Source organism: Gobius niger (assembly GCF_951799975.1).
Source record: "Gobius niger genome assembly, chromosome: 15".
NCBI lineage: Eukaryota > Metazoa > Chordata > Actinopteri > Gobiiformes > Gobiidae > Gobius > Gobius niger.
The window spans coordinates 11,012,467-11,039,647 of record NC_136866.1 but is presented as its reverse complement, the minus strand read 5'-3'; the positions used below and the strand labels follow the sequence as shown (position 1 = coordinate 11,039,647).

The following is a 27,181-nucleotide window of genomic DNA, read 5'->3' as shown; positions in this document are numbered from 1 at the left end:
GAACGAGGGGTAAGCTGTGCTGTGGATCAGGAGCGAAACAGAGCGCTAACTGTTAGGCAGGATGTTGCCTTGTTACAATTCAACAAGCAAATCCTCAATGAACTGCCCCATATCCAAGCTGCAGTCCGTTTGATATTTAGCAGGAAATGTGCGTAAAGAGCGCTGAACATGCTCTGAGTCTGTTGGATTTACCTTACAGCTTTGATCCCTCTTTAAAAGCATGAAGCGGAAAGGTGGCACGTGCGGTTTACATGCGTTTGAAATACTGCACAGTCCATTTAGCCGTATGCTCAATGTCAGGCTCATATCTCAAGAGCACACAGAGCTTTTGAAGGCTCACTAAATCCGTACTGTGCTAAATGCTGTAGTCACGCATTGGTGCAAATAGAACGGCACACTGCCAAAATCGGAAACCTTGATTCAGAGTGGTGACATTTTGGCTTCATCCCATATTTCTACCAAATATTAAAATATTTTTCACTTCATTCTCAACAATGAGTTGTTCTATTACAGTAGTTTGCTTTGTTGGTGTCTTCATGAAGACATTAAAGATGCTATTTCTTTCCACAAGAAGTCAGTTAAGAGAAAGTCAAGCCAATTTGGACACTGTACTGTATGAACTTTAAAATAAAAATGTCAGAGCTGCTTTTGGAAAGGAAGGAAAGAAAAGGAATGTATTTGTATAGCGCCTTTCAGACATGGCCACAAAGAGCTTTACATTGGACGATTTACATTCACTCCATACTCGGTGGTGGTAAGCTCCCTTATAGCCTCAGCTGCCCTGGGGTAGACTGACAGAAGCACGGCTGCCAATCTGCACCATTGTTCCCTCCGACCACCACCAGGCACCGAACGTCTGAGGCATGAGTGCTAACTGCTGCAGCACCATGCCGCTCAAAGTTATGGCTTGAGGAAGCTTGAGTAAAGGGTCATTTTTGCTCGAAATGTATACGGAGACGCGTGAAGGTTTCTGTCCGTGTCCCGCGTGAATCTGAACCATTTGCAAACAAAACTATCAATTCTTTTTCCCTCCTTTTCTTGTCCGTCTTCAGTAAATGTGGTGTAAAAATCACGGCGGTTAGTGCCATATTGTTTACATTTCTTCTCCCGCTTTGTATTTTCTGACGCACTTTTAAATCAGTACTAAGTAACTCTTCCCCCTAGAGGCCATTAGTGCAACTGCAGGTGTAGTAGCAAGTTACGATTTTTTTTAACTCATTAATTGTCTTGGAGAGTAAATACTACGCTGACAGGAAAGGCGAAGGGAGAGAGGGTTACTGTGCATCCAATTATACAATGGAAATATTTTTTTTCACTCAAACTTTGCTGTAAATACTGTTTAAAGTGACGTTAGCCCGCAGTTAGCTTTGCCCGTTAGCATGTTAGCTTCTTCTTCGTGATTCCATTAGTGTGTATTGCTTTCTCCGGACAGGTGGCAGTCAAGTTGCAAACATGGTTTTCTGGTCAGAGACACCAGGGGGAGATGAAAGACCCTCCAATCATCCCATAAACACTTGTATTACCCCCACAGGGACTACGAAAAGGATTTATTAAGGTGAACACGTTACTTAGTACTGCTTTAACGCCCCCTGGTGGTAAGTTTTGATTGAACACGGACACGGACTAGACATTACAAACAAGTGGAAGCATAAATGCAGTGACCGTGACTAATTACACTTGGAAGAGATTTATTTACGTACGAAATAGGAGCATAAATGAGCCTTAACTATGTATGGAACAAAGGTAGAGTATGCGCTGATTGTTGATATTGATATTTGTTAGCCCCTGGGTATCGTGATGTGCATCGGATCATGCCAAAAGTGGATCGTACCAGCCCTAATAATTTCAGCATGTAGATCTGTAAAAAGCTTTTCGCGAGGTGCTTGTTTTGAGCAGGATCCTCTTCTGGCAGCTCCTGAGCTACAGGTCAGAGACCCGTGCATTATGGAACAGTGTCGGTGCCTGCGGATGAAAGATCGAACAAAGCATTTCCATCTAGTGTATGGCAGTTTTCATTATAAACGAACCCTTTGAGGTTTATCATCTCCAAAACTGTGCTGAGTGCCCCTCTGATTTATTCAACAGTGAACAAAACAAGGCATTTGCATTAAAAGCTTTCCGCCAAAAAACGAGCAAAAAACATATCGTCGGTGTGTCGCGCTTCATTTGCCGCCTGCACTCAGCTGATGGCACCGATTCAGACAAGCAACCCACTGCTTTCATTATCTTCATCCATTTACCCACCACTGTCACTGCGCCCGCTTCAGCGAACACCACACAGATCCGCACGTCTTGACATTTTGCACGACGGAATTGATGACTCTTCACAATGGAAATAAATAAAATAGATACGGCTGCTCTTCATAATTTAGTTCAAGCCATTCATGTTGAGGAGATGTTCAATCATCTGGTGTCGGTCCTGAACATCACTGCAGTAGATTCAGGCCAAAAGTTACTCTCTGGCTAAAACCCACTTTACCAGCACTTCTTCCAGCACCGAACAGCCCATAATTAGCCGACGGATTAAGGTGCGCCTTACAGTTTAGCAGATCCCAGCTACGCATTTTAATTAACGTAATTAGACTTCCTATCTGTCTCCCTGCTCTGCTACTCACGCTCACTAAATGCATAATATTAGGGAAGGAGAAATGAGATGGCACGCTGCCTGGAGAGCACACGAGACTTCAAAACGTGGCAAAGGGAAAAGTTCAACCCGGAGCTTTACTGACGTCAAACTCTTTTTGACTTTGGGGAAAATCCCTAATCCATTAAACACCATAACTGAGAGCGAACTCTGTCTTTACTGGCATCATGATGGCAGAGAGCGCTCAAGTGTTCTGTGCGTGGATCCGATTGCAGCGCCTGAGATGGCTGTACGTTTGTTTTTAGGTGAGCCTGTCATTTTTCTTACAGATATTGTGATTAGATCTGTTCATTTGTTTTGAATTTGATCATCGTTTGACGTGGCACATCCAGGAGCATTAAAATGTGTAAATACAAAAAACAAATACAGAAAGAATTACTGAATATTCAGGTCTAAGCTGCATGTTTACACTGTACTGTATGAAACCACAGAGACAATCCTTTCCGAGGACAGAATAATACCTTAAAGAGGGGGGTATTATGCAAAATGGACTTTTTCAAGCTTTACATCATGTTATGTCATTCCCTCATTAAAAACATGCCTGAAGTGTTGCCTTGGCACATTCACGTATTTTTGAGTAATCTGTAAAAACTCTGATAGCAGCCATTTTAGGGATAGGTTTGCCTGAGTCCTCCTAGGAACGCCCCCACCTCCTGGAGACGCCTCCGAGCTTTCGTCACCAACCGAGTAACCAACCTCTGCTCCTCAGCAGAACCCCCTCCCCACTGATGCCACAGACAGTGTGTGGAGGGGGCGTGTCGGAAAGGGTCAGATGTTCTTAAAGAGACAGAGGCCTATTTCAAGACATTCACTACAGCCATTTTGAGAGAGCAATTTTATACAAGGCAGTTATTCTAAGTTACTGCATTTACAGACCAACAGAAGGTTTGGTCTAGGGATGGTCCGATATGAAAATTTTCTGCCGATACCGATATCCAATATTTGCCTCTCTGGTGTGGCCGATATCCGATATTTGCCGATATTTATTTAAACGTTAAAAATCAATAGAAAGGCTTACTCAAATGTGGTAAAGTTTGTAAATTGTTCCATTATTGGAATGTCTTATGCCTGGGACACGTCTCACACACCAGGATGAAACAATCCTTTTTATTAGAAAAATACTAAAAAGACCAATTGCAATGTTGGAGTGAAATGTCATTTTGATTTTGGCTAAATATTTACTCAGACCTACTTATTATTATACTTTCACCCATGTCCTCTATTAATGGGAAACACTGACACTGGGAATATGCTAGGTTACTATTTATTGCATTTTTTATTAAAATATGTAGCCTACCATGTTATTTAAGCTACATGTTTTAACTTTAAACAAATCTGATAAAGGACACACAGCTCTGTATGAAGCTTTGGAGTTGGAAATATCATAATGTCACTTTAACAGCAACTTATATGAACTTATGAGGCCAGACTGAATATTTAGAGTTGGTTTAGAGCTGGCAAAAAGCAAACAGTAGATTTACAAGATTAGCATGAGCTTTGAACTGCATTGTTTTCAATGATAAATGCGCAAACGATCGCAAATGCGTCTAATTAAATATGCGCGAAAATGCGACATGACATAACGCCTCGTTTTCAGGGTCATTAACATGACAAAGGTGGGCACAGTAAACGTCAATACAGACATTATCGTCACTGTAGTTAGACCTATATGATGACAGAAAGGTCATGTTTGCGTGTCGTAGCCTTTAGCCTGTTAGCAGCTATGCTAGCGCTAACAAACAAAGTTATAAATCTGGCGTCAGGACGGAGAAACTTTTGCAAAACTCACCTCAGATGTAGCGACACATAATCCATCAGAAAATGATTCCTGTTAATCCTGACTCAGAATCATGTCCATGGAGGCAGATTTAGTCCAGTTTGTTGCAGCTGTAACTTGTGGCTCTGTATCTCTGTGGTGTCCAAGTGTCCGCTCCACTTTGTTTAAACTTAGTAAAAACATATTTTCTTTTGGAGACGTGTGAATTTATGCTAGAGGTTCTTTATTTTTAGGAGCCACTGTTTATTTGAGATAATTTGAATAAATTGTTGCCCCAGTCAGGTCAGTGCAGCCCGTCTACACTGCTGCTGCTTTCAGGTGCCCTATGACATTACGGTGTAGTAAATAATTCAAAGAAAAAAAAAACATCGGCCGATATTTTCCCATATCGGACCGATACCGATATGGGGAAAAAGGACAAATATCGGCCGATAATATCGGCGGCGCCGATATATCGGCCATCCCTAGTTTGGTCATCATTGTAGTGTGCTATAGACTGGTGCTGTGTGATTGAAAAAAACATAATACCCCTCTTTAAAGTACATTTGAAACATAAGACACAATTTTAGCTAAAACATACTGGACACAATTATATTTTAAGATTTTGCTAAAGGCTTTACCCAGTTTTCTTTAGTTTGACCATTTTTTGTGGTGTTTACAGTGTCACTTCCTTATTGGACACTGACAGGAAGTGACATAGTTAGAGGCAAACAGTTTTTAACTGTCAATGGGGGAAAAAATACATTCATTAAAAGTCACTTCACTGAAATAAAATGATATTTATCACTTGCAACTGATGTTGTCCATCTAAATCAGAGGTGTTCAAACTTTTTTCACTGAGGGCCACATACAGAAAAATATGCAAACTGGGCCACACTCAGGAGAGGTCAGATATATAACTTTACCTCTATTGTTTTAAAGTTGGCAAATTCAATAAAATGTTAACTCTGCTTTTTAAACGAATATGCTTCAAGGAAAAAAAAGCCTTCCTCACAGCTTTCTATTCATGGATTTTCATTTTTTTCATTTCAAAATATATATATTTTGTCATAGTTTGGACGCCCCTGATCTAAATAAATCATATTTTCAAAAGCGTTAAAACCTGTCACTACTTTGCATTAAGTAATTCGCTTTTGTAATGTAACCATCGAAATTGGCATTTTGTTTTTGATTACAATTTAACATGAACACAGAGTAAATACATTTTTACTCAATTTCAGTCTTAAAATCTTTGTGTCTTTGCAGAAAATATGAAATAAATTATGCCTACAATATGGACACGCTTTAGCGTATCGGAGCACTTTGTATTCATTGTGCATAAGATTATTTACTGTAACTTGTTTGCACATGACCCAGTTCTTCCCTGATTGCACATTTTCCGATTATTTGCAACCCCTGAGTCTTCTCCAGCGCTAATGTAGCAAGTTAATTTCTCCATTGCCAGATCGATATCTTTTATGACATGAGCTGAATAACGTTGGGAATGTTTTCTTGTTTGCTCTTGTTTGAGCTAAAGGGTTAACGCACCAGTTCAGTGAGGGTTAAAAGAGGTCACAGACAATAACTTGTAATGATGCTGCAAATTGCTTGTTAAACAGGCTTTCCACTCGGCTGCTTATTTTCTGCAGTGGGCTGTACCTAATCTAGTGAGTAGATACGCCAATAGCTGTTCCTACAGTTAAATATACAGTCTCTCCTCGTTGCCCTTTGACACGGTTTTATCCACAGGGGCTGGAGCCATCAATGCAAAATCAAGCCGACATTATGCCGCGTGTCTTTTTTGCTGTAATCCCTTGTCATGGCAATATTTAGGTCCTTTTATGGACTCCCACTCGCTGCACTAACAAGACAAAGGCCCATTGCCACTGGCTGCGGAATGGTTCACGGCCGGCGTTAAAGCAGGGAAATGGCTGTCATTATACATCGTCATTGGCTTCAAACAGTCCCATCAGAAAAACAGAAAAGCCTTTTTAGGAGTCCGTGTGTGTGTGTTGGTGCCTGTTCAAGGGAGGATGAAGGAGATTGGGGGCTCGTAAGAGGTTTGTAGTCATTAAGCTTTGAGGTTGTGCACTCTTTAGTCGGAAACAGCAGTCTTGTTTCATCATAGGCTTCAGAGCCGTTATCCGTAGTTAAAAGACTGATCTTTGTCTCGAGAATCAGGAAGGTTTTGGTGTGTTGTTCTTTTTTTTTTATTATCTCTGTTCGGGGTTTTAGAGGTGGAGGTTTTAGGAGGCGAACCTGTAGTATAATGGGAGACTGACAAGGTGATGCTGAGGGGTTATAGTAAGTGAAATTTTAATAGCAAGACTCTCAGCATTTACTTGACCTTTTCCTGAAACTGTACATCGCATTATTTATCCTGGGTTTGAGAGCGGCACAATTTCATTTCTCTGTACGTGTTTAAAATGTGGTTAAAAGGACAATAAGCCCGACTGAACCGAAACCTCCTTCAGACTTTTACTTCTGTTCTACACAAAAGCGACATCAGACTCATCGCTAGGAGCTCACCGTTTATTACTTGTTTCTCAGTTAGCGGTGTAACAAAGTGGAACCAACAACAGACTCAGAAGATCAAGGCATATGAATGTGTAAAAAGAAAAAAAAGGTGCTTATTATAAATTGAAAGTTCTCTGTGAAGTGAACTTGAAGCAGCATTTTTGCTTTGATGCCGCGATCAAAGTATTTTGTCCTGTGACTAATGCCTCACACCTGTCACTTGAGCGCTACTGTACCGCATTCAGACGGGGACAGACTTCTTAACTGAACATTACTGAACATTTTTTGTTGTTGTTTGGTAGCATTTTTTAGTGCATGTTCAAGGGGAGAAAAAGCATAAGGACTTTGGAAAATGGCAATCCAATGACTACGCTGGCCATTTGTCTCTGAGCATGTAGACACTTAGCATGAAATGTGGAACTATGTGCTAGTCGTAGGCACTTTTCGGTCAATAATGCTACACAACAGTACAATTCATTCTGCTTGCTCGCATAAATTGGAAATCCTATGTTTGTCTTGGGAGTTGTGTTGCAGACTATAAATATGGATTTTGGTTTGCTTCAGCTCAACAGTATTTGACAAAAGGTTACGAAGTTCAAGTCGAAGTTGTCAAAACATTTCTGGGTGTGCGCACTTTTTTTTTCTTCTTCTTTTGGCAGTCGTCGCCTGTCATCGAGCGGCGGCGTGCGAGTTCAGGAGAGTTTCTGGGCTGTGACAGATGAAAATCCGCGGCATTTGGCTGCCGTCCTATCGATCCGCTCGCTTTTCCGTGTCATTTATGCAAACTCCTCCAAGGGCCTGATGAGATCGACCGCAGGGAAATGAGGAAAATATCGCCGCTGCAGCCTGCGCGTACGGACACGCACCGCGCTTGATGCTAGTTTGTCAGGAAATTGTCGTTGTGCGGCGTAAGCTCTGGACAAGGTCTTCAATCTGATGTCATGCTCTATTTGGAAATAAGGCGCTTGTTCTTTTGTTCACATTTTTGTCGAATAGAGACGAGCGGCATTGTGTCAGACTGGAGGTGTGGTCTAGCCGAGGAGGAAGAAAATTTCTTACGTTTTATTATTTAAACTATAAGCACATTTGGCACAGTTAAAATCAATATTATATTAATGTTTTGCCTCTTTCTTACATTAGAAAATGAAGCAAATTGTCCGGTAGGAGTGAAAAATCGGCACTTGAAGCTAGCCGTTAGCATGTAGCATGAAGCTAGCGTTAGAATTCTGCTGTCACCACACGCTTTTCGGGCATTAAAAAAACACCCCTAGTTGGATGCTTGTCACAATGTCAAGACGCTCTGGCCGCACGTCAGCTCAGAGTGTGTTCTTGGAAGGAGCAATTGCCTGAAAAATAACCGCTAGTCTCCCTTTTTGCTACTGCCATATCCTATGGAGCTTTAACTATACCTGCACGGTCTATGCAAGGATCTCCCCAGTATTTAAGCCTATATCCAGCCCATAGGCTTGAATAGAGGGACATATTTTGACAGGGGTGACAGTGGCGCAGATGGTAGAGCGGGTCGTCTCAGGATTGGAAGGTCGGTGGTTCGAATCCCACCTCCAGAAGGTGCACACTGTTGTTGTGTCCTTGGGCAAGACACTTCACCCACATTGCCCCCAGTGTCTGCGTACATTGGCGTATGAATGAGAGTATGAATGGGTGAGTGGATCCTTGCTCTAAAGTGCTTTGAGTGCCCAATTTGTCACCTATATAAGTTGAGACCATTTACCATTTTGTGCCAGTGGCAAGTGGCTAGGCTAAGTTAGCCCAGTTAGCTTGTTACAATCGTGCAATAAACCACAAATGCATCAAGTCAGACTCAGTGTGTGATCATAAAGGCTGCTTTATGTAGTTACCGGCTTTATTGGCATTATTAATGCATAATACTTGTTTTCACGGGATCGATTCGAGTTAGCTGCTAGCGGCTAAGCAAAACCGATCGGCTACGACCCTTTGTAGATGAAATGTGAGCAATAAACTTCAAAATCAACAAGCCCGGCTCAGTGTGTGTGATCATTGTTAAACGGTTGCTTTATGTAGATGATGGTTTTATTGACTTTATTCGTGCATATTTCTTGTTTTCACATGATCCGTCGGAGCACAGGAGGTGCGGGATGATCAATGTAAACTTGACACTTTCGACGCGAGGGCCTCGAGGGTCCTCCCCCAAAATTGTTTTAATAATCCAGAATATGGTTAGCGTTCTCTGTTATTTATGTGTTAATGGGCTATATAGTATAGTAGTAGTTGAAAGAGTAGTTATTTTCCCTATTTGTGCCCATTTGTGGGCTTCTCAGAGATGCCATCTGTTGACCTACAGAATATTGTGATATAATTTGAAACCCAGCACTTTTAACTTTTTTGCTTATAGAAACAAAATCAACAGACCTTGTAATCAGACGTAGGATAATTCAAACTGCAACAGTGTACACAAAGTAGTCTGATGCATTCTACAGCATTACAGAACGTGGTGTTTTATCTTTCAGCCAATCCAGTCCTTGGTGTGTTTCCTGTCGTGCTCATAATTGGTCAAACCCGTCGGTCTGAAGACGTGCGACACGCGCGGCGCTTGTGTCCACAGCTTCGGTGAATTGGAAGTGTGCACCATCCGCAGACAAGGCCACACAGAGTTTATGATTGGTGCGGGCTCGTGTTCAGAATGACGCTCTCAGGAACGGGGAGCGACACGTCACCCCCTCAACCCCATTTGTCTGCTCCATTCAGGTCCGGAGCTGATAAGAGCCTGAATAATTCAAACGTCTGCGCAATTTATTTTACGGCAAATTTCCTCTAGTAATTCATTTTTTCCCTCTATCTTCAGGTTTTTTATTCTGTTTGACCTTCTTTGTACAAAAGGTTGAGCGCATTGTACAAGTGGATGTACAGCAGATGCTACTGTATGAATCTGAAATGTGTGTAGTTCACTGCCAAGGGCGGTTATTAGTTCTCTTGTATCATTTAACAATCGAAAATAACGTTTGGATTATGTGTAATTGGTCAGCATGATTTCGGAATATTACCCAAATGCCATTTTGGGGGAATTTATAACAATATCTTAGTTATCTTTATCGCAAAAACCCATCTTTACTTGCTTAAAACTACCCACTTCTTTCTACTGGACTGCATATTATTACTAATTCATAATCTCCCCAGTTCAACATTGCACCAGAGTTACAAGCAGCTATTTATGTGCTGTAAAACTGTAAAAGTAATGGCCTTTTTTATGCTTAGCTTGGGTTATTTGATACAAGATATGGAGCTGTCAGCATGATGTGAGTGAACAGAAAAGAACAGAAAGAAAGTCGTGTGTCCAAAGCTTTCTTCTCGCCGCGAGGCATTAAAACTGGATGCCATTGTTTCACACCACTCGCTCTGCTTTTCCCCCTTGTAGTCTGCTCTGTATTCTCTCTCTTTTCTTGTTCTGATGACGGACTTTGGTCTTAGGCAAACAAAAGCCCTTTAGCGTCAGCGCCGTTCGATGCTCTGAATTATTGAGGGGAAAAAAAGGAGGGAAAAAGAAAAAGATGCGGCTTGCCTTTGTTTGAGGAGATGGGGAACGCACCGGGGGAACTGGGTCCCTTGGTTTTTTTTCATGTAAATTCGCCTTTCTGCCTCTGAGCCAGGATCACTGTGCGTCAGATTATAGCTCCACGGATGGCTGCGTGTATTTTTGGGTCCGGATTTAAAGGTCAATCTCATGCACAACAGTTAGCTTGTGTGTATTTTTATCCCCAGCAATACAGTGATTCTATTTGTAATGGATGACTGTAGGGCATGACTGATGCTTCCAGTGCTGATGCTACATGCATTAGCGTGCTGCGTAAGACTCCGGTGTACAGTAAATCAGACGCTTACAATCATTTGTCTTCATAGAGGACAGATGTTGTTCTCAAATGTCTCTTTGGAATAAATCGGCTTAAATGTTTAAAGATGACACTGGAAATGGACAGTAACATCTGGGCATGTAGCTCATGCAAACTTCTCAACACTTTGAAATGCTTTGCTGCTAGATGATGACATTAGCATATATTATAATTTATGGCCTCAATTAGTAATTGGCTGCAGAAGGTAGTGCTGATTTTTTTAGTTGTAGTTGACTTGTCAGTAGGGCTGTCACGATAATAACTAATAAATATCGACTTATCGTTCAATAAATAACAGATAAATTATAGATTTTTGGGAAAGGGTAGCACATCTATGCAGTAAATATATCCAGACAGAGATACTCACATATTTCTTCATTTGGTTTTTGAAGACACGCAACTCCCCTTCCTAGATATGATATATTTTTGGGCTCGATATATATCATCCTTACATTTCCCCCTATTTTTTCTTTGTAAAACTTTTTGATTTTTATCCATCCATCCATTTTCTTCCGCTTTATCCGGGGCCGGGTCGCGGGGGCAGCAGTCGCAGCAGAGATGCCCAGACTTCCCGATCCACTCACACCTCCTCCAGCTGTTCTGGGGGGACCCTGAGGCAACACCAGGCCAGCTCGGAGACATAGTCCCACCAGCGTGTCCTGGGCCTTCCAATTGAAGCAAATTGAGTTAAATTATATTTCATGTTTATTGCAGGTTGTGTATATGATATATGGTATATGACTTTTAAACAAAGGTTTGCCTTTCATTTATATGCCTGAGAGTTGACAGTATCTAGTATCAATAGAGTCAATAATATCGTTTATTGCGATACTTTCCTGCCTCAATATATCGAACTTTAAATTTGTTATCGTAACAGGACTACTTTTTGGCGATACTTTCCTAGATTATCCAACTTGCCCAAATGTGTGGTGAAAAGGAGCTCATGTATTAAACCTGGTGTTTGTCTAATTCAGCAGCAACAGCATCTCCATAGAAACAAGTTGGTGATGTCCAGGCCTGTCATGATAACAAATTTGAAATTCGATATATTGAGGCAGGAAAGTATCACGATAAACGATATTATTGACTCTAACGATACTAGATGCTGTCAACCCTTTGGCAGAAAAATGACAGTAAAGCTTTGTTCTAAAAGTGATTAATCATATCTTTAAATACCCCACAAGCTGCAATGAACAGGAAATATAGTGTAACTCAATTTTCTTCAGTTTGAAATCAAAATGCTAATAAATGTACAGCCTAAAAAGTATCTGGTATTTATTGAGGGATAAGTCGATATCGTAATTATCGTGACAACCCTATTGATGTCCCGCTTCCAGCAAACTTCTGACCGAGCCAGGTCTGAGGAAAGATGCATGTTTTTGAAGATGTTTTTCAAATTCAGCAAGAAAACAAAAAGACAAACAACTCCTTTCAATAAAAAATGAATGCTAATGTCATCTATTACCTGAAATGCTACGCAGCGTGGCCATCTTTTTTACGAGACGTGATTCTTTTGATCTATTGCCACGGAGCTGAGCAGGATCGTTGTGGGTTTGATCTGCGAGTCGAGTACCAAGCCGAGATTCCTCTCAGAGTCCACGATTATAGTCTTGCAACCTGCAGTGAATTGGTTTGTCTCATTTTTCAGGGTAAACTGCTTACAGCCTGTAGTTGCTATTGTTGGATGCTGAAAGTTTTCGAACTACACCTCTAGCATTTTCTCAAATCACGTTAGGAACAATTGCATTACATTAAACGGATTCCCGCCACCCACCCCCCACTGCCCCGAACATGTTAAACGAAAGCACACATTGTTCAAACAACATAATGGCTTCCTGACGAGAAATCTCAAACGTCCGCCTTTGTGTGTTCCAGGTTATCTATGCACTCAACACAAAAAACGACGAGCACGAGGCGGCCATTGCGACGCTGAAGGAGGCCCACGAAGAGGAGGTGCAGCAGATCCTGTCGGAGACCAGGGAGAAGATACTACAGGTCCGTTTTCCATTTCAACTTACCACCGTGCGTGCGTTTTGAGAGCCAGATTTGACCGAGAGACGGCGGTGGAAGGATTCCTCTGGATGTGTGAGCAGTAATTGTTTTGCTGCTTCCTGGAGGGAATCGATTGGACTGATTTAACGCACTGTGCATGATTAATATCGCTGAGGTCTGTGGGTAGAAAATGCGTTGAGGGAAGTCTGCTTTAGGGAGGACCGGTGCCTTGCATTAATTCAGAGTCGCGGCTGCTATTTATTATCATACAATTACTGCTATACAATGCAGTGTGTGTTATTTATTACAGGACAATGCAGCGTTCCCAACTGTGGCGTACGCTTGACTCTGCAGAGTACGCAGTTTGTTAAATAAGATCGAGATTGAACCTTAAGTGTCTTTTCAGCGGTGCTTATTGAAGAGGACCATTAAAGATCCAATATTATGCTTTTAACAGGCTTTTAGAACGACTTGTAGCTGGATTTAAGATATTGCATTTGTTTAGAAAATAACCCTAGGACTTAAGATGTTTGGAGGTGTAGTTATGCAAAACATTGGCAGATGTTTGAAACACAGAGACAATTGATAGATTTCTCCGTGGGATATTGGAAACTAGGCTGGCCTTTTGTGCGTTAGAACAGAAGGCATGCTTTTGCTGAGGATACAGTGTCTGTCACGCACTGCTCTCTGGAGGTTTGTCCACAGATCTGAACAGACAGTCCAGAATTTTCTCAGTTCTGGAAGACTTTTGTAAGGAAGAAAGGATGAATCCCTCAATCTAGAATTTGAAAACTCTTGGCTGCCTAGAAAAGTGTTTAAAGCTGTGATACTTGCTATATTTGAGGACTACGAGGTATATAGCAAGATCGGGTGAGGAGCTCAGTTACCCGGGAGGAGCTCGGAGTAGAGTTGCTGCACCGTCACGTCGAAAGGAGCCAGCTGAGGTGGCTAGGGCATCTGTTTCGGATGCCTCCTGGTCGCCTCCCTCGGGAGGTGTTCCGGGCATGTCCTATTGTTGGGACAAGGCCTTGTGGTAAGCCCAGGACGCGCTGGTGGGACTATGTCTCCGAGCTGGCCTGGTGTCGCCTCAGGGTCCCCCCAGAACAGCTGGAGGAGGTGTGTGTGGATCGGGAAGTCTGGGCATCTCTGCTGAGACTGCTGCCCCCGCGACCAGGCCCCGGATAAAGTGGAAGAAAATGGATGGATGGATGGATATAGCAAGTATCACAACTGTTTGCACATTTCCTGTCTGTTTTGTCTGCTTATCTTATCTTATTAACCTCTGCAAGTACTCAAACTTTTTCTTACTTTAATGTAATTTTGAAAATGTAAAATATTCAAATACACCCAGATTTTTTTGCCAGGAATTTAACTGTAATAATGCCTTGTGGAGATTATTTCCCCACACTTCATTGCTCACGTGAATAGAAATTTTGGCGGAACTTCCACATCCCACTATACAGTATAACATTATTCCAATTTCAAAACAGTTGATTTTGCGTCACACATAGCCCATACAGTAATTTATGTGAGTTTTCTTTTACATTTTTTGTGTCACATTACAATATACAGTATGTAAATCTATGCATTGATACCGTACACAAGTTTACTACAGAAATAAAACGTGTTACTTGCAGTAAAAGGGTGTTGTACTTTCGGATGCACCGTCTTCCTCGCGGGGATGATTTAAGTTCCCATCGCACACCTCTACACAGGGAGAGGGCTTTATCAGGAAAGAGCATGCGTTGTCAAAGCGGTGTCAAAGTCTTCGCTACACAAGTCACTTGAGAAGAAATATTCTAAACTGGAGGAAATATGTTCATAGTTGTGGAACGTCCCTCAAGCTGCGCGAGCTTGGTTTCATTTCCTCAAATATTAAAAGTCGGGGCTGCATAGCTTATTGCATATCAATTTCGACTGACACCGGGACACACCTCCCATCTTCGGGGCAACATGGCGTCAGACGATGAGCCCCCGACTTTTAGATTGTGATCCTCGTTTTATCTATTGATTAACTGCAGACGCACTGGGGAGCTGCAGGACTAGTCTCCGGCGCTGTACAGTTAATCGTCTCTTTAAGGCACAGACCTGACACTAAACTCCATCACATCTGAGCAGCAGGTTGCCATGACAACACGCCGAGTCCACCACCGGGGAGCTAATGAGTCGAGATCTTTGGAAAATGAATTTATATCAATTATTAATCCCTTTATGTGCCGCATATCGCCTCTCAAATAGGACAATTACTGGTCGCCATGACAGCGGCAGGAGCGTAAGTTCTGGGGTATTTTCTGGGCGTGCACAGGATGTAGAATGATTTGGATGGACACATATACTAAGTGCCCCCCCAAAAAGTCCTGAATGAAGTATAATAGGGCCTTTAATGAAGTAAGAAAAAATCAATATCTCCATCTCCAGTGCCCGAAAAGATTCTCTACCTTTGCAGTAACCTCAACCCAAATTAGAGAGGCCTTGAAACTCATTTACCCCTGAACTGGAGCGAGCCTTCTCGTTGGCACTGACTGGCGCCCTGGTGCTGTGTTCCAGTACAAGAGTAAGATCAGTGACGAGCTGGACCTGAAGCGGCGGATCCAGTCTTTGGAGGAGTCCATGGAGCTCCACGACAGGATGAAGAGGCAGGCGCTGACGGAGTTCGAGAGCTACAGGCAGCGAGTGGAGGACATGCAGCACTGCACCGAGGCCCAGGTAACACCACCCACTCTGTATTCTGCACATCCACGCTGAGTCAGTCTGGGACACGGAGAAACAATCTCTTTGCTCACGCCCAGGTCCCCGCAGAAGGGAAAATTGCTGATACATTTTAGAATGACTTGAGCCCAGAGCAATTATCCTTTATATTGTCTGAACTCTGAATATTTGAAGTCATTTTTAAGTAATTGTTACATTCATTCAAGTTTTCTATCAATGGTCAGAGGCTAAAACATTTGCATGGATTGAGAGAATGCATTGTTTATCCACTCAAGATTCAGCCTGACTTGAAAATGCTATAGGTCTAATATTAGCTTGTGCCTCTGCACTTTTTGTGCCCTGTGTAGTTGCCCCTGACGTGAGTTTATCGACCGGTCTTAAAGATATAAATACGATCCAAGTGGCAGAGGCTCTCTGTGTCAGCAGCTCTGAGCCCCCTCTCACTTCTGTTTGACAAGTGATGGTTACGCCAAGGAATTCACCATTCAAATAACCCCCGTGAACTTAGGCTGAACTACGGTCAATGGACGAATCCCTCACTCTCTCTAAATCAAATTAAGTCAAGCTCCGACTAAAAAGTTACATTATCCAAGCGAGGTGCACCCCACCTAAGACTCAAGACGGAGGGTGCCTGTGTCGTGTGATGGGAGTAAGCAAAAAAACACAGAGGAAAAAAATGTATGGGAGTTATTTATCTACCACCACAGACCCCCAAAATCCAAGTTAATCCATTCCAACTATGTGCCCTTGTTGCATGTGGTATTCCATCATATTCCATCTGGATTATCTTTTTTTCTCAAGTATTGCACTGTATTATTCAAGTTTACTAATTTTGTCTTGAGTTTGTTTTGGCTCTTGAATGAAATCAAGTTCCAAATTTCAAGATTACATTTTGTTTAGAGATGCACCGCTCTAGCTTTTTTGCTTCCAATTCTGATACCAATATTGGGGTCTCTGTATCGGCCTATATCTAATAGTAACCAATGCCAAGAGACTTAAAAGGCCATTCTCAAAGTGAACGCTCTCTTTTCTCCATTTTAAGATCAATTAAGTCTTATTTTTTCTTGTCATGGTGTTACAGTTCAATTATTATCTATTAATAAACTAATGGAAAGAACATTTAACAAGGATCTCTGGATTTACATCAAACAACTCGCATAAAGTAGTGATGTGACGTCCATGACCGAGCGGCTCTTTCGAACGGCTCTTTAAGGTGAACGGTTTGAGCCGGATCTTTTTTTCCTGTCGATTTTACCCAGAACTCCCGCGAACGAACACAAGAATCAGCCCAACAATGAAGCAGGCGACACGAGAGAAGCTTTTTGCTCTAAAGTCAAAGCTAAAGGCACTAAAAATTATTCATTAGTTTTTTTAGTTGTGCCGCAAGATTTGATTCACAAACACATTTTTCAAAGCGTAAATATCAGTCCAATTGTAATTTTAGATATTGTGACTTACCTGGCTGGAGTTATTAAAACTTTCTATTAAAAAGAGCCAGTCTTTTGAACATGTTCCTTGACATGAACGGATCCCAAAGACTCGGCTCCCAGTAAAGAGCCGTAAATCCTGTCACTAGCATAAAATGATCTGATCATTACAACTTGAACATAAAAATATGTTAGATCAGTTCTTCTTTAACAGCATTTCATAAACTGAAATACAAACACTTGGCCGGTTTTATATTTCTGACCAAGCCTCGATTATTTGCCGTTAGCACTAGCATGCTCCCGCTAGCTCTGTAGTTGCATTTTGCGTGGCGATCAGACATAAATTTGCGGAGGTTAAAACTCAGCGATTGAATTCTCCAGCACACCCATATTCACTTAGATTTCACAGCATTGAACTTCCCCCTTTGTCATTCTCACCGTGTTCTTTATGGTACAATTCAAACCCCCCGCTGTGTTCAAAGTGCGCTCTTTGTCTCCCCTGACGTCCCTCCCCTGCGGCCTTCCCTCCAGCACACGCAGCGGGTGGTGTCCATGTCCCGGGAGGTGGAGGAGATGCGGCGGTCGTTCGAGGACAAGCTGCGCTCCTTCAGCTCGGCCCAGTCGCAGTTCGAGCAGGAGAAGAAGGGGGCGCTGGAGGAGCTGAAGACCGAGCACAGGCAGGAAATCCAAGAGCTCCTGCGCAGCCACCAGAGTCAAAACGCCAACTACAGCAAAGACCAGGAGAAACTGGTGCAGCTACACAAAGCGGAGGTAACGCGCGGCGTGGGGAGGGGGGGGTGGGCGGGGGGTGGAAGTAGAACAGGCCTTAGGAGAGTGACGGCATCACTACAGCGAAGGCCAGGGGAAAAGTGGGACAGCCGAGTTACGAAATGCAAAGTATGCGCTTTTCATTCCAAGTATTTTTGGAGACCTGTCAACCTCACTACAGTCATAGGGATCGTCTGGGGAGAGCTTACTATGTCTAGGTTTTATTTTGTACTGTGACTTATGAAAAATGAACAATGTCCAAGAGGCAGGCTGAAATTCAATTCTTGCTATGTTCAAACCACAGGAAAACATTTTGGGGGATGTGAATCAGGGGCATCAGGGCTGTGGCTGGGTAGGGTTAAACGAAACCATTTGGAAAAAAAAGTTTAAGGGCTACCGGTATTGAAAGCAGCTATATCTTTGGATCCAAGTTTCAATGCTTTTGGTCCAGAGACAGAATAAAAGGAAGAGAGTTAATTATCCCAATTCCCATTTTTGCCCATTTCTTATTTTGCATTTCTTTTTTTTCCTATTTTTTATTTTTTTTGCCCAATGTTTCTCCCACTTTTGCTAATTTTTTATTACAAATATTTACCGTACTTCCCCCATTTTGTCCAATTTCCCCCCCAATTTATTCCTCATTTTTTTCCACCTATTTTTTGACACAATTTCTCCCAATTGTCCCCATATTATTCCCCATTTTTCACACATTTCTTGGACATTGGAGATGAACCCAATATTGTAAATTTGCAGATCTTCCACGCATTATTGTTCTGTTTTCTGGTTCTAGATGACAAATATTTGAGTATAAGGTGTCAGAAAAAGTGTTCGGTATCGAAAACCAAGTCTCATTAAAGTATTGGTATCGAAAAAAAAAATGTAACAGTACCCAGCCCTAATCAGAGCAGAAGAACATTTTGTAGAGTGAACCTTTATCTGCGGGTTGGAGAGCACTCCATTGAGTCTATGTGCTTGTGATGTCCTCCAGGTGGATTCTTTATCGGAGCGAGTGGACGAGCTCAAACAGGACAAGAAAAGGCTGGTGGAGGAGTACGAAGCCAAACTCAGCAAGGTATTGGAGCAGCATGGGGTTTTTACTTTTCGGGCTGTAACTAATGGCTACTTACTGTTGTTAAAAAACAATATGGCATCTGTGACCTTCAATTTCACAATGCGTTGTTCCGATTTGAGTGTAAAGGCTCAAAAGGACTCCCTCAAAAGCCCACATTTTTTTTCACGAGATTGTCCGCAAACTCTCTTGCCAAATCCCCTCTGAGGCTGTCAGATTGTTTGGCTCCAGTCGGTGCCCTTTCTCAAAGTGAAGCCGCTGATGTGCAGATTGTTTCCAGGCAGTAAAAAGGAAAATGGTTAAAAGGGCCGGATTTAGTGCCGCGCTGAATCCCCATAAATTTCAATAAAAGCTCAGTTAATGATATTGAACCCTGTCGGCCACTTTGTCTTCAACTTTCACTGTCGTGTTTTGACACTGAAGATGAATGTGTAGATTCTGGTCAAGAGGCTCACAGTATATTATCTTTCACTACCTAAAATCTCGTCGTTGTAATTTTACTTTTTCTAGTGCCTCTTTGCTAGGGTTGTCCAAAAAAAAAGTATTCCTCGATACTAAATTGATATTGAAAGTGGTCCCGAATAGGGCTGCACGATATTGAAGTGACTTGCAATATGCGATACGGCTGTGCGATATCGCGATTACGATATTATTGTGATATTCCACCAAATTGTGTCAAAAGAAGACTTCAAAAACACCCAATCAGGACCAAGACAAGGGTAGAATTAAACAAAGCTAGTAAATGTTCAACTAAAACTGAACTTTTACACATGACTTCAGTGCATGAGTTTGAGTTTGCAAAAAAAAAATGGGTCGATCTCAGTCAGATGAAGGCTATGGTGATGTTGCGATATATTGTGGCTCCTCGCGATACGGATATTGCATCAGCTAATATCGCGATACGATATTTTTCGCGATATATTGCGCAGCCCAAGTGTAGAGTCAAATATAAGGACTGCATGAGTTAAAAGAAAATATGTATGTATCTCCAGAAATCAACAATACTCTGGCATACTTTCATGTTGGGATATTTCCTAGTTATCCAATGTCAACTGTATAGTTACATGTTTCCCATCTGGACATGACTCATGGATATATTTAGAGGGATTTTAAAGGCCAGTCTTAACATTGTTTAGTGCTTTGAATGAATGCGCTGTTCTGCTCCTAAATGTGACTTCACTGTTCATGAAGGGGATACGGACAGTGTTTAACATGATGGTCAGGCCAAATCCAGTCTGTAAATAGTTTATACTGTAGGTTAAATTGCCAATGACTATGAGTATCGCAGCTGAAACTGCAAAAACAGTCAGAGAGAACAAATTAGAGCTTTTATTACAATGATCTGAATGAACTTATATATTGTTGAGTGTACTGTAATGCAGATGATACAGTGCAGAAGGAAAGACAAGAGTTTCCTACTTCAAATACAGTGTATATTTAAAAGGGGATTATTTTTTTTGACTGTGGTATTGAAATTGGTATTCAGAATCGAACTTTATTTTCAGTATCGAAATCAAGTTTTAATATTGTGACAACACTACTCTTTTTCACTCATGCTGGTATTCCTTTTCAAATACTTAGATACTTTGATTTCAATTTTAAGCTGGTACAGTGGTTACAAAAATCTGTCAATTCTCAATAGTGCAACAGAAAGTGCTAAAAATCATCATGTCAGTAAACCAAAAAAAAAAGGAAATTCTTACATGTTTCTCCATGGGGCTGACAGAGCTCGGTGTGCCTGAATGTCATTACACCACCGCCCCACTACTGGCACCCCGTCCTGTGTGCGAGTAAATAAATGTTTTCCCTCCTCACTCTAGATAGCTTTCTCCCATTAGTATTCACACTGTTTCTCCCCCCCCTCCGCCTCTGTAGGCACAAGCCTTTTATGAACGCGAACTAGAAGCCATGAAGCGGACGCAGCAGCTGACCGCAGACAACCTCCTGGCCTGGAAACGCACCGAGGCCGAGCTGCGGCGGGAGTTCCAGACCCAGGAAGCGGCGCTGCAGAAAACGTTGGGCAAACTGCGGACGGAGCTGGCCAGGGTGACGGACGAGGCCAGGGAAAACCGGGAGAAATCCCTCAAACTCCACACCTCGCTCAACGTGGCGGAGAGCACCATCAAGGTAGAGGGTCCGGGAGGGGCTCGTATAACGCCGCTCGTGTTTAGGAGTTTGATAGACGCGCGTTTACGAGGCCGTTTCTACTATAAGTTTTACAGACGCTCCTGAAAAATCTGTCCTCGGTGAAAGACAATGAGCGGGGACAGCTCTATCTGTTGCCTGTCCTTGTATTGAATACTGGTGGTACTTCAAATAAAAAATATATCATATAATTTTACAAGCCAGGACTCTGGAGCAAGTACTTGGGTTAGAGACTAGTCAAAGTGCCTTGTTGTTTGTTCACATCTACTACTTTTGATGTAGTAATATATTAATGCGGAGGGCTGATTTTCTTTATTGTAAATACACCGAGGGCCGAAGCCGCTGATTATTAGCCCAAAGTAAAGCACAACACGGCAATAATTACCATCTTAAATGAGATAAATGACTTAAAATTGCTTGAATAAAAGTTCTTCTATGTTGAATTTGAGTCGGTTTGAACTAATCCAAGATCCAAACGCTAGCGCCAATGGAACAAGAATAAAACCCACTTGAAATCAGACAAATAACTGTTTTTCACTCGAAATGACACAAAATTATCTGAATCAAGAGAATAACTGCTACTAAAGGCTTTATCTTGTCTAAGACCAGACCAAATCTACTCAAATCTTTGATTCAATCTGTTCATTCAAGTAGATTTTTTTCTTCCTTAAAACGATTATTCTTTTCCCAGTGCACTTCCTTCAAATGCCAGTGTTGTACATAATATATGACCTAACTGGGTGTATTGACAGTATTTCTACCTTTTTTCCTCCCATTTAAGTCTAATAATGTTAAAAGTACTCTCTGATTAGTGTAATAATGTTTCTCAAAATCATCTTGAGGGCCAGAGGTGCTGTGCTGGAGGGCCGGATGACGTTGCCTACCCCTGCCTTATGCTATCATATTAGAAGATTACGTACTGGGTTAGACCATACATGACATAATATTGATGGGAATAATGTTGTACGGTCTTTATGCCTGTACATTGACAAGACAGAAGCGGAAACATTTGTGTTTTGCCAGTGAATAAAATCTAATTATCCAACTCTTGTATCACAGAGATTGTTTACAAAAGCTGAGTTATGTATCTGTGACCGAACGCTTCAGCTTACCCCTGCTTTGTTGCAATCCACACAGATTGAAATCGTACTCAATCGTTGTATTACTTGGAACAGCGCAGCGTGAAAGTGGAGGAATGGAACGGGAGAGAATTTCAGCAAATTGTCAGAACTGGAGCGCGCGGGGAGTTTGAAAAAGCGCTCAGAAACAGAAACATCTTCTTGATCAAGCCTGTCTGTCTGCAACGCTGTTAATTTGTGTGAGGATGAAAATAAAAAATGAACCCTGTGTTTTCCCCCTCAAAAAAAAAAAATCCCTAGTCATTAGCTTCAGCAAAGTCTTCGGGAGCGACTCACAGGATTATCTGAACGCCCCAGTATAGCGTTGACGCGTGCTCCGGGGGGATTGGTAAAGTAGGTCTGTTTTGTTGTGCGGATTTGCTCAGACGGTTGTGAAATTATAGCTGATTGCACTCTTTTTTTTTTTTCCCACCGCTGCCGATCAGGGTCAGCTATGCCTGGAGTTAACAATTTCATTAGTCAGCAGTGCAATTAACTGTAACCCAGATAAGGAAGTGACAGCCTTTGTGAAGCCCTGTAACGAGGCATCAGGCTAAATAAAGGGTTGGGTACGACTCCAACCTGCTCCACACTGTATTATCATGCCATCAAATTTTGCTTGCCAGTTTAGATCATGTGTGTCTATGGAAAATACCCCTAGGACTAAAGATGTTATAGAATGTAGTTATGCAAAACGCCTGCAGTGGGCGCAAAACGTCTCTCCTACTGCTTCAATGTTCAGAGAGACTATAAAGGTTGGAGGAATTTCACAGATTCCTTTGTGTGATGTATATTAGAGTGTGGGCTGGCGTTTTGAGTGCAAAAGGATCATTCAAACTTGAACCGGGCGAAAATCTTTCTCATACCTGTTCCTCCAATTCACCAGTAATGGGCTTAACCAATCACTGAGAAGCAGCAGATGACTTTAGTTCTAAGCAATACAAAGATAAGAGGAGTTCAGTCTCATTGATTCTACTAGACTCTCATCTGGACTTGGCCTACCTGTTTTTTAAGTGCCTTTCCGGTCCATACTATCTGTGGCTGGTGAATCGTTACAAATCTCACCAATGGTGCTAGATCACCATAATCTCTTAATAAGGCCTCAGTCTGTGAATATATCTTTTAATCCCTGCTCTCCCACTGTGGGTTCATATCGGAGAAGAAATGGAGTCGAATTAACTGTAACGAGCTTGAAAGAAGGCGTTTTTAATCTTCAGATCATTCGGACTTACGCTACATTAGAGACATTTTAATAGATGATATATTTTAGACGTACTCGGTATATGGTAATCTCAGTCCACGGCTGGAGGTTGGATCTCGTACAGTGTGCAGGAGCCGACAGAAGCATTTTAGCATTTAGGGCTGCACGATGTAGGGGAAATGTGAAATTCCTTTTTTTTTTTCAAGCGTTACCATCACTTTTAGATTTGAAAAGTACAATTTGTATTTCAAATCTGGATTTAGTTCACTTCAACATTTGTGAGAAGAATGAAATATTTGTTTGTACAAGTCTAAACTACAGGGTCTGAAAGTAGACATAATCTGACCTTTGGAAAACAGAACATTAAAGGTACACTGTGTAACATTTCGGACTATACTGTTGCCATCAGTACAAAACATGCTCCTAATGACCAGCTTGACCGAGAAAATGCTATTACTGCAGTGAGAAATCAAAGAATGGATTTGGATGGGAACGTAACCTGTCTAAATCTCAAATTCTGCTGACTTTAGTCGACATCTCCATGGAAACGAGCTGGAGACGTCCCCACTCCCTGTAAAGTTATGTCATGTCTTAGGAGAGCTGAGCCGCTCACAGCAAAATCAGATGTTTCTTTGAGGTATTTTTCAGTGCTGAAAATATCTGTCATAAAATAAAAGCTTGTATTTCAATTTTATTTTGGGGTAAAATTCTACATGGTGTGGCTTTAAGATGGTCATTTATGAAGACAGGCGCTAAATAATGAGTGCAGAAATGACTCTGCTGATCCACTTGAGCACGTTTTGCACGTGAGCAAACACTTGGTAAATTACCGGCTTAATAGAATATTATACCGACAAAATAATACCATTCTTTGTGATAATCACATGTTGGAGGCTTGTTTTCGTTTAGGCTACAGTTTTAACTCAAAGCAACAGAAGTGCATTTTTCTCTCACAGCAGAGAAAAATGGCACAGAATGGAGTAAGGATGTTAGTTTAACATTTCAGTCCCAGACTAGATTGGCGCGGCCCTCTCGTCTGCGTCTCCAAACTTGAAGCTTGTTAGCTCCTATTAAAACAGTTGCTTTGATAGATACTTTACTCCGCCATTCTCCAGCAAAATTTCGGAGGCCTTTCAATTTGGTGTCTGAAGTGTTGTTCTGGCGTCTGCCGCCGCAAAATGAAAAGCCCAGTAATCTCCGGAGACATAATTACTGCTGGAAATAGAGCCATCAAATGGAGTTAACACTGGCGTGATGTGTGGGTGGCACATTATGGCGCCTTCAATCTGTGATCCCGACCTTTTACGTTAGGATATGGTCGGCAAATTGTCTGAGAAGCACACGAGATAATGCTGGATGTGCATTTGAAAGTTTTAGACGACCCACCAGAACATAGGAAGCATATGTTTTGTTTTTCTCTGGTTTGTGTTGTTTTTTATTTTGCTTCCTTTTTGGAAATGGTACAGGCTGTGACATTTGGGGGAGCACATTCACTAAAAAAAATCTTTCCTTAGTGGTATGCAATAATCTAATCCGGCCCATGTCTCTGTCTTTGAAGGTAGTGTGGACTGATGAGGACTCCCTTGACTGGTTTCAGGGAAGATAATCAGTGCTTTTTCTTATTATTTCAGTCATTTACTTGCATAGTGATAAATGATAAATCCAATAACAATGACATGTCGCCTTATGTATGGACTATTGTGTTCATAAATCTTTTTGATATTAATTTGGCAAAGTTTACTTCAGTAGTTTATTGTCATTAAATTGTTAGCAGACAGGAAAACTTCATTGGAAAGTTATATGTTTTATATTATATTATAGCATATTGTTTGTCTGTTTCTAAAATGGTTTAAATTGTTCCGTGTAAATGATCCCATCTGTGCACTATATTTGGCTTCACTACGATGTTACAGCAAATATTGTTGATGCCAAATGTGACGGTGCTCAAAAATGAACGGATTCTTGAAAGCCCACTCTTCCTGTTTTGCCACATTTTTCGAGCTGCCTGCGACTGCTTAATGAGCTGCTTCTACAGTGAAATATGTGGCAGTGTCATCAGTGCACAATTACCACCTCACCGAACGTCTCCATAAAGCTGTACAAATCCAGGAAGCCAATTTACCTGCAAGTCATTTTTGAATTTCAGAAAGTCGTGCTTGTTCATTGCAGCACAAACCCTGACACAGAGAGTGACTTTTTCTTTCGTTTAATCATTAAAAAAGACCATTTTCACTGATGATCCTGATTTGTGATTCAGAAGTTTTCATTTTGACACCTATGAAGTAAAAAGTAAAGATGACTTTTAAATTAGGATATGCTGTATTTTGTTTTCAGTGTGACGTCACGACTTCCGCTTCCGGGTCCTAGCATACTGGCTAATATGCGAGAAAAAAAAAACATTTAAAACACTCTTTAATACAACAATCAATATTTCTGAAACTCAACGGTGAGTTACTGAACCTACTTATTTCTCAGACTCATTGAAAATGCCGCACCTTACTGCAGAAAAAGTATTATGTACTAATGTCACTACTTCCGGGGTTAGCGTAGCTGCTGCGCCATTAGCATTTATCTCAGCTAAACCGGAAGTGCCGTTTTTAGTATGTTAGTATGTTCAGTCACTCCCCGTTGAGTTTCAGAAATATTGATTGTTGTATTAAAGAGTTTTTTGTAGTTTCTCACACATCTACCACTCCGGAAGTAGAGCTGTGACTTCACCACTTAACAAACGTATAAGTCACACTTTTTTTTCATAGTTTAACTGGGGTGCGATTTATATTCAGGTGCGACTTATAAATCAAAACATATGCTTTGTTATTTTCACTTACTGTACCACTGAAAATTTTAAAACGGTAATGTTTGGAGTGAGCCAGAAACGTGTGAGGGACTGGCGATGGTCACAGCGAGAGGAACGAGTTTGCAAATGGGAGCTTGAACAACGTGCTGCCGGGAGAGGCTTGTCAACGGTGCAGTTACGCCTCCAGGCCCAGGTAGTTGCCAAAAGCTGGTACGACTTATAGTAGCCTATATATTATACTTAAATGTGTTTTTTTCTTCTTCATTATACATTTTTTGGCTGCCGTGACTTAAAGTCTGGAAATTACAGTACTGCATATTATTAACAATTTATGCAATATGCTAAATTTTAAAGTTGGCTCTAAACTTAACCTCTGTGTTTCACAATAAAGGAGACTGTCTGACTCTCCCATAGTCTTTGCCAAGAGAGTTAAAGAGTTCCTAATTTAATGATGAGTTTATAACAGGTGTTCCAACAATCGTAGTCTTCATTTTTTGTAATTACACGCCATATTTATACTTAAATACAATGACAATCAGTATTTCAAAAGTATTCAAAGTATTCAGAATACAATACTCTGATGCTGATACTCTGTCTTTGTTCCTCTATAGCAGGGGTGTCCAAACTTTTTTCCCCGAGGGCTGTATATAAGGCATGTATAAGGCATGGAGGGCCACAGATCAGTGGTCAATGCATTCAAACGTTCAACTGCATGTATTTAAAGGGGGGGTATTATGCAAAATCGACTTTTTCAAGCTTTACATCATGTTATTAAGTCATTCCCTCATTAAAACCATGCCTGAAGTGTTGCCTTGGCACATTCACGTATTTTCGAGTAATCTGTAAAAACTCTGATGGCGGCCATTTTAGGGATAAAACGCCTGATTCCTTCAGGAAACGCCCTCGACCTCCAGGATACGCCTCCGACCTTTCGTCACCAGCCGAGTAACCAACCACTGCTCCTCAGCAGAACCCCATCCCCGCAGTGTCCAGCCCTAAGACGTAAACAGAGTCATCATGGAGGTTTAGCTTCATGTGTTGTGAAACGGAGCCACAGCAGACTTTTACAAAGACACACATCAGTGTTTCTGTTACCGAAACACCCAGGATTAAAACCGGTGACAAGAACGCTTATTTCAGCGGCTGGTTCTGCGCTGGGAATATAGGGCCTT

At 41.6% G+C, this 27,181-nt stretch overlaps 1 protein-coding gene across 2 annotated transcripts in view; it reads left to right on the top strand.

Moving 5' to 3' along the window:
• fam184ab (family with sequence similarity 184 member Ab) overlaps positions 1-27,181 on the top strand; it is a 129,586-nt gene that overhangs the window by 34,363 nt on the left and 68,042 nt on the right. For both annotated transcript variants that reach the window (XM_079572015.1, XM_079572016.1), the window contains exons 2-6: positions 12,659-12,778; positions 15,323-15,481; positions 17,443-17,682; positions 18,668-18,751; positions 20,624-20,875. In XM_079572015.1, the coding sequence (XP_079428141.1) occupies positions 12,659-12,778; positions 15,323-15,481; positions 17,443-17,682; positions 18,668-18,751; positions 20,624-20,875 (855 nt within the window). The remainder of the gene's footprint in view (positions 1-12,658; positions 12,779-15,322; positions 15,482-17,442; positions 17,683-18,667; positions 18,752-20,623; positions 20,876-27,181) is intronic.